General features: G+C 45.7%; 1 protein-coding gene across 4 annotated transcripts in view; it reads left to right on the top strand.

Moving 5' to 3' along the window:
* The first annotated feature begins 5,676 nt into the window (after window positions 1–5,676).
* Window positions 5,677–8,101, top strand: part of Arid5b (AT-rich interaction domain 5B) — a 180,929-nt gene continuing 178,504 nt past the window's right edge. For 2 of the 4 annotated variants that reach the window (XM_029542685.1, XM_029542684.1), the window contains exon 1: window positions 6,124–6,482. In XM_029542685.1, the coding sequence (XP_029398545.1) occupies window positions 6,156–6,482 (327 nt within the window). In that variant the 5' untranslated portion in view covers window positions 6,124–6,155. Of the gene's footprint in view, window positions 5,722–6,123; window positions 6,483–7,537; window positions 7,638–8,101 lie in introns of those variants that run through there. The other 2 variants (XM_021205326.1, XM_029542686.1) reach the window with 2 other exon arrangements.

Below are 8,101 nucleotides of genomic sequence, written 5' to 3'. Positions count from 1 at the left end.
TGTGTTTGCTCGCTGTATGTGTAAGTGTATATATGTGTGTGCTCGGTGTATGAGCATGAGTGTGTGAATGTATGGTGTAAGTATGTGAGTGTGTGTGGTGTGTTTGCTCTGTGTGTGTAAGTATGTGAGTGTGTGGTGTGTTTGCTCTATGTGTGGAGTGTGTGTGTGTGCTTTGTGTGTGTGTATATATGTATGCTCTGTGTGTATAAGTGTGTGATCAATATGTGTTTGAATGTGTGTGGTGTGTATGTGTGGTGTATGGATGGAGAGACGGCAAGATTTTTGATAGCTTCATATGCCTGGGACTTCTGTTTTTTTTTATAAGCTAAAATAATTGTCCTAGATTTAAAAATAAATAAATAAATAAATAAATCTTACTAAGGGCAGTTGTAAGCTCATGCCATTAATACCTTCACATGGAAGGCAGAGGCAGGCGGATCTCTGAAGTTCCAGGTCAACCAGGGCCAGCTGGGTCACAAAAGAATCTAAAGAGGCTGTGTGTGTGTGGCGGTGGGTGGGGCGGGGNGGGGGGGCTGTCTGTGAGTTACCACCATCCTTTCTACCAGCAAGATATCCCAGAATTAAGGGAGATTGCGAGCCAGTTAAAAGTCATGTATGTTATATACAACATTTTTAAAAAGAAGTTTGGCGTTTGTATGCTAAGTAAGTCATAAATGTCAGAGGCATTTAAAGGTGATGGCCAGTTAAAATTAAGTGGCTTTGGTGGCTGAGGTAAGTTAGGACTCAAATTAATTTACAAACATTAGAAAAAACAAAACAGGCTCGGCATTGATCCTAGGAATGGAAACGACTTGTTCATTTAACCCAGATTCACTGAAAATATGCGACTCATCCGAGGTAAGCAGGAGCCTTGGGGCTTTCCCTGTCCTCAAAGACCATCATGCGACCTTTGCGCAAGGATGCCTTTCTCCAAGTTTCCCACGTCATTCTTGCATCCCCGTTCAAAATCCATTCAGAAACGTCTCCCCAGCCTGGTTCAGGGCTGGTATGCCCTGCCCTGAAGACCGCTGCTGCAGCTTAGAATCCCACATTTAAGGTGTAGCTCAACCTTTGACCACTAGAGGTCTCCGGGAAAGCGCTGACCCGTATAACCCTGTTTATCATCCTAACTGTAGACTTGTTGCACAGCCCGGCGAGCCCGCTCTGCTGGAGGCCGCCTTCTGACGGTAGCCAACCAGCCCTGGCTCGCCGTGGCGCCAGCCTAGCAGGGGGATGGGCCAGGCGGTGGCTGACCATCACACCGGGCTGACTTTTAAAGTCACGACTCAGTCCACACTGTCTAGGGGTTACCTCTGGATCCCCCACTTCTTGGCTAATCAAGTGAGGGGAGAGCCCCAGGTGGGCAGACCGGTCACCCTGCCCAATACTAGCCAAGGTCTGGGCTTTCTGAGTGACCTGGCATCAGCAGGCCGGGATCCACCTCCCTGTTTTGCCCCGCTCCCCACCCCTTTCCCAATGCTCCCCACACTCCTCTTTCGCCCACCCCCTGCCCTGTGGAAGGTCATTGGGGTTCCATTCACCGCCCCTGTTCAGTTCATCGGTGTGGGAGGTTTCTAGAAAAATAGTGTCGTCTAGCTGTAAGAGAGAGAGCGAGAAGGAAAAAAAAAAAATGGAGGAGGTGGGGGCGCAGAGGGGGAGCCAGAAAGGAAATAGCCAGGTTGAGTTCCCAGTTTTTATCAAGCAATTCGCTCACCAATGAAAGCAAGCTGCAGTGGCAGATTTGAGCCACACGCGGTAGTGTGTAGCAATTAGTAGATAAAATGCTGACTAAAGTGCTAAAACATGAAGTATTATTGTAGCCAAGGTCAAAAAATGCTTCAGTTGCCTTTTGCAATTTTTTAGTGGGGGGTGGGGGAAGGGGAGGCCCAGAGGTGAGTGGAGAGATGGGAGGTTTCGAAATGGACGCCTTCTTTCTTCAAACTGTACTTTTTTTTTTTTTTTTTTTTTTTTATGATCCTGTTTATTATAGCCCGAGCTGCCTAATTATGTCACTGCTGGGTTCTGCAGCTAACTTAATCCTCCTGATCCTTTATGGAACGAGTCACACACACCGAATAATGTGTCTGCCCCCCCCCAAGCCCCTTGAGGCCCCGGGTGTGTGTGTGTGTGTATATATATATATATATTTTTTTTCTTTTTAAATCTTTAAACCTTTTTAAATATATTAGGAAACTTAGTTCAATTGGGAGCTCATAAGGCAGCAGGAATATAGATGTGTGGGTGGAGGTTACTGGGTTTCAGTACAAGGGAAAAAAAAAAAAGAAATATTGGTTCCTGTAAACATACACTGCTCCACCCTCCTCCTCCTCTTCTCAGACCCAGCCAGTCCCCACTACAGGCCTTTTTTATAGATAAATAAAGCAGTTGCTTTCATGATTATAACTGTCTTGAATGGATTGTCTTCTTACAGCATTCAATCTGTTTATGAGTATTTACTTTACATTAGCCCAGGGACCCTGCGCTGCTGGAGTTTGCCTCTATTCCCCTGGGTGTCGGTGTCTCAAGTCTTACATCTGCTCTGTGATTGATGGAGCCTGAATCCACGTTATTACTCTCTCACAAGCAGAAATCAAACAGGCTATTAACTACATTACTTCAAAGAACTGTTTCAATACAATCTCCTTATCTTAATTGAAACTTTCTTTGTATGGATAGTTGCTACACAGATAATTTACAGGTGTCTATCAAACATCACATTAAAGAGGTAAGAACAGATTTTTTTTTTTTGAGGTGGGGGGGCACTAACACAGTGATCTGTAATTTTAAAGGCCTTTCTCAGTATTGGATAGACCATTGATTTAGTAGATTTATGATGTTCATGGGAGTGGGGTTCAAGGTACTGGAGGAAGAGGGGGAGAAATCCAGTTTGGAGATTTAGCAGGGATCTGATTATAAAAATGCAAATATTCAGAAATATTCAGAGCTGGCTTTGGAAGACCTTATCAGGGGAGATTAAAGCAGCACAGCCTAGTGTAGTGCCTACCTTCAGGAGACATAGGAGAAGGGTTCTAATTAGGTGAAGTCATTTACAGACACTTAAAGACTACCCAAGTTGCTCAAATGCTGTGGAAAGCTGTGTGTTTTTTAAGAGAGGTTTAATACACAATCCCGGGATGCCCTCAGGCACTGTGTCGAGGTTTCCTGCATAAATGCAGCCGCCTTGGTCAGGCAGGAAACTGACTCATAGATGATCTCAAAGAAAAATCTTGTCAAAATACAGCAACTCAAGTTTTTTTTTTTTTAATATATCATCGTTTGAATTAAATGTATATATTTACACTAACAGGAAAGAGGCTACCAGAAGCCTAAGGCAGCTCATGAATATTTTTTTAAATATGTAAAATGCCCTTCAGTCAAATCCATTCATATGTTAAAAATGAACAAAATGGGTTATTCTAATCAAACGTCTGCAGTGTGCACCATAAAGTTAAAAAGAGAGGGCGAAAGGGCTGTAATTTCTCTCTCTAACCCATGTTTATGAAATGGTAAGATCAGATGAAATTTCAAGGAAGATAATTAAGGAGTGATGTGCAAGTCGTAATTTGGCTAATGCAAAAGATGGAAGACTGTAAATTGGTACACTGTCCTCCCCCACGGTGCAGAGTTGGAATATTACTTTAAATTATTAAAATAGCTTTTCGACAGCTTCCAGAATACGGGCTTTTGGCATGGGCTTTTATTACTTATTGTAATTGGAGGATCTGCCATTTTCTTTCGTTTATCTCTGTGTATATAGAAACAAGATACATCTTGCCTTTTTTATGACTTCTCCATGTTCTGAATCAAAAAATGTGTTTTAGATAATGTTAAGCGCCCTAATTCTTACTGCAGCGGAGGCAGACGTTATGGAAAAAAAGCGTCAAAACACACAGAGAGGGTCCTTCCACCGCCAGATCACCGAAGACGAGGCGTTTGTGCTCTGTCTGCTGGGTGTATTAACTTCAGCCATGTGAATATAATTTTCATTAAAGTAATCCTGTCTCAACTCGATGCTGCGGGTAGAGGTGAAACGTTGCGAAAGCGTTAAAAATAGCTTGCTAGTAATTTCAACATCCTGTAATTTTATCGCGGATCGAGTTTCAACTGTCGTACTATACAAACCTTATCCCCCATATAGTACATGTTTACTTTTTTAGCCTGCCAGACCTACTCTGGAAAGATTGGTGCCAATATAATAAAATCGCTGGGGGGGTTGGGGAGGGGTGCTGGAAAGAGTGGGAGGAGAGCCGGGAAGGGGTGGAGGAAACGAGTACACCATTTTACATCAACGCTGCGAAAATGCAAGCGAGCCAGGCGGAGGACCGGCAGCTGGGTCGCAGCGAGCGAGGGTTTTGCAGTCCCTGCCTGTTCCTTGTTCTGTGGCTCTTAAGTTTCTCTGTTTGCATAATAGCCGTGCATGCAAACCGCGCAATGCTCCAGGGCTCCAGAACAATAAATATACACATTTAAAACCTTTATTGTCTTACGTTGTGTTAACCACCCCCCCTCCGTTTCCAACAGCTTAATTTCTGATGGTATTTAACTAGTTTGCAAATGGATTATTTTTTCAGTTTCAAACTATTACCGAGAAAGCTCCCCCTCCCTTTTGGGAGGAGGGGGGCGCGGGAAGGATTGGGGGTGGGGTAGAAGTCGGTATATTATTCCTGTAGCGCCGGGTTATATAAACACATTATCATTTGAGAGAGCCCTTGGCGTCCATCAGCATTGTAAACACGTACGAGTGTATATACTTCAAAATTAAAGAATGCACACGCAGAACCCGGAGCCCGAATTCATATTCCGAGCAGACTCGCGGCTCGCATGTATTGATTTATCATGCACGGTTTATTGTTCCTCTCCCTAAATGCAGTTGCTGTCTGTTCAATATTGTTGCAAAATCACGAGACGTGTGTGCACTGCTCACTTATCTTTCTGCTCTTCTTCTCCCTTTTTTCCTCCTGCTGAGTATTTTTTTTTTTTGCGAAGCGAACAAATGCATTAATATTTATATGTTTATATAATCGATAACCCACTTTTCCCTTCCGTGTAAATAGGCATCAGAAGATAATTTAACAGATTAGTTCTCTCAAACATGGCAGTGAGGAAACGTAATTTAACTATCAAACAAATCTACATGTCTAATAACAGCAAATCTGCTAAGGAGCATTAGAAAGAGGAGCGGCGCCCCGGAATCTCTGCAGGAAATGTTCTTTATATTAGACATATACAAGCAGGTCCTGTCAGATGCACAACGCAGCTCAAGAGACTAGGTCTGCTCCAAAAATCTCAGCCGACGTTACCACAGACACGAGGAACTGAGAAGAGAAAAATACCCTCATTACTTGGTTTTAGGGTGGGTTTCAATTTTTTTTACATCTTCTTGTCTGCTTTTTGCCTTGATCCATTCTCTTCCCGCCGAGGTCGGACTTAGCCCTTCTCCCTATTTTGAATTTGATCAACCAATCTTTGGCAGCAAACCCACATCTTTTTTACAGGAGATGAAAATTGAGTCTTCGAAGAAATATTAGGATATATTTTCAATCATTTTGGTGCTGAGGGGGAGGCTAGAGCTTAGTTTTATATTGAGACATCACGCCGGCTGCAAGCAGAGAATGCTTTCCCCTGCCAGGACCTGATGCAATCCATTCAAGCCAACAAGTTTGGAGAGAATGTTGAGTTCAATCAATTCAGAACGTCGAGATGGAGCCCAACTCACTCCAGGTATTTCGCTCTCCTCCGCTCCTGCGGTCCCGGCGCCCCCCGGCACCCCCCAGCCCCCCAGCTCACCCACCCCCTCACACCCCCTCACACCCCCCACAAACTTTTTACCAAACTTTTACCCTCTACATCCCCCCCAAATCATTTTTATTGTTTTTTTTAAAAATCCCTGCGCTGATCATACCTACATAATGTAATTTTATCGCCTCATATGGGGAACTGGGGAGGGGTGGTGGTGATCCGGAGGGCTTTTTTTTTTCTTTTTTCTTTTTTCTTTCTTTCTTTCTTTCTTTCTTTCTTTTTTTTTTTTTTTTTTTTAAAGGGAGGCAGAAAATTAGTGGGTTTTGTAATATTTTTCACCCAGCGTTCTATCTGTGGGCCGGTCTGTATTGAGAGTCTTGTGTGTGAATGTGCCTGGGAATAGATATTTGTGCTTGATGGCTACATTATTTACGTGGTGCTTTTTTTTTTTCTCTCTCCCTCTCTCCCTCTCTCTCCCCCTCCTGCAGTGGGTCGGCTCACCGTGTGGCTTGCACGGACCTTATATTTTTTATAAGGCTTTTCAATTCCACCTTGAAGGCAAACCAAGAATCTTGTCCCTTGGCGACTTTTTCTTTGTAAGATGTACGCCAAAGGACCCGATTTGCATAGCGGAGCTCCAGCTGTTGTGGGAAGAAAGGACCAGCCGGCAACTTTTATCCAGCTCGAAACTTTATTTCCTCCCCGAAGACACTCCCCAGGGCAGAAATAGCGACCATGGCGAGGTGGTAAACCTATCTCTCCCTCTCTTCCTTCTTTATTATCTACCCCCCCCTCCAGTAATGCGTATTATAAGGCAAGCTTGAAAATACTGTATTCAGTTCTGCGGTGAGCAGGATCCGCTCGTTTTTTAAAGGGGTAGCGCCACTAACTGGGGCTGGAGTATTTTACCATTGTCAGAGTTTGGCTGTCAGCTTTACAAAGACCGTCCAACTGCTGATTTTAGTCAAGATCAAATAACTTGTCGAGAAGGGTTTTGTTCCAGTGTGTGTGTGTGTGTGTGTGTGTGTGTGTGTGTGTGAGTGTGTGTGTTCGTTTAGCTACCTCTTCTTGAAGATTAATATCTAATGCTTTAATATACATATTAATATACATTTTTTGCTTTTTAATTTTTTTAAAATTTTTTATAGTTCATGCCTGTCTCCTGGGCTGGGTAGCTTTCTTTTAGTGGGTTTTGATATTGTTCACGTTTTTTTTTTTTCTTTTAAGTATTTGATATGTTTAAGAGGGCGGAAATTACGAAACGGAGGCAGAATGAGATCAAAAGCAATTGAGTTGGCAAAGGCGTGTTGACTGAAGTGATAAATGACAGGTACTGGGATAATACATTCAAATAACTTGCGCATCTGCCCGGGCGGATTTCAAAGCGGTCGTGTAACCGGCACAAACACGTTCGGCATTAAGAACTATCTCGCGCCCACTCCCCCTCCTCCCGGAGCCATTTGATGTTCTGGTTTCCAGTGACTCCACGCGAAGTAGACGTCTTCCAGTGGGGTGTGGGGCTGGGTGCAGGGGCCTCTGCGGTGAGGTGCGAGTCTGTGCGCGGGGTGGACGCGGAGAGGACCCCGCGGCGCTGCCACCGGGCCACCTCCCTCGGGCTCTGTCACTGCGGGTGTGACCGCACCTCTATGGGCTCCCCGGGTCCGAGGGCCGAGCTTGGTGGAACGATCGCTACCCCCCTACACACACACACACACACACACACACACACACACACACACACACGGGAACTATTTTGGGGGAGTCTGCGCCCAGGGCGCGGCGGGAGGGAGGGCGCACGGCCCCCTGGCCAGGCTTTGTGTCTCCCGAGACAGAGCAGGGTGATCAGACTGAGACTTTTGAGGGCAGCTAGCTCGGCGCCAAGCTCGCGAGCTTTCGAGGTAGGTCTGTTGTTAAATCAATGGTTCGGTGCTGAACTCCTCCGGGGCCCTGGAGCTGCCAGCCCCGGCAGAAATTCCTGGAGCTGATGGAGTTGATTGCACTTTTGGCCTTGCTAGCTCACTCCCTCTCCCCCGGATCGAATTACCCCTCAGCGGTCCGCGGCTGGTTAATTAAGGGAGTTCGTCAGAACCTCGGCCCAGGAATCTGCCTTTTCGGAAATAAGCTCCGCCCTCCTCCCAGCACACACCCCTCCCCCGCCCTCCCCGACAAGCCTAGGGTGTAAGCGTTCGGTTTTCCGGGCTCCGCCTGCAGCCTGACTAAGGTGGTGTGTGCATGCAGAGTGGGACCCCTGCAGCCCACCAACAGGTTGAGCGCCTTCCCCCCCCCCCCCGGGCTCAAGCCCCTCCCCCGACCCAACTTTGCTGCGCAGCTGTCTTCCTTCTCTCCCTCCCCCTTCCTGATT

Source organism: Mus pahari, chromosome 9 (genome assembly GCF_900095145.1).
Source record: "Mus pahari chromosome 9, PAHARI_EIJ_v1.1, whole genome shotgun sequence".
Taxonomy (NCBI): domain Eukaryota; kingdom Metazoa; phylum Chordata; class Mammalia; order Rodentia; family Muridae; genus Mus; species Mus pahari.
This window is presented reverse-complemented; position numbering and strand designations above follow the sequence as displayed.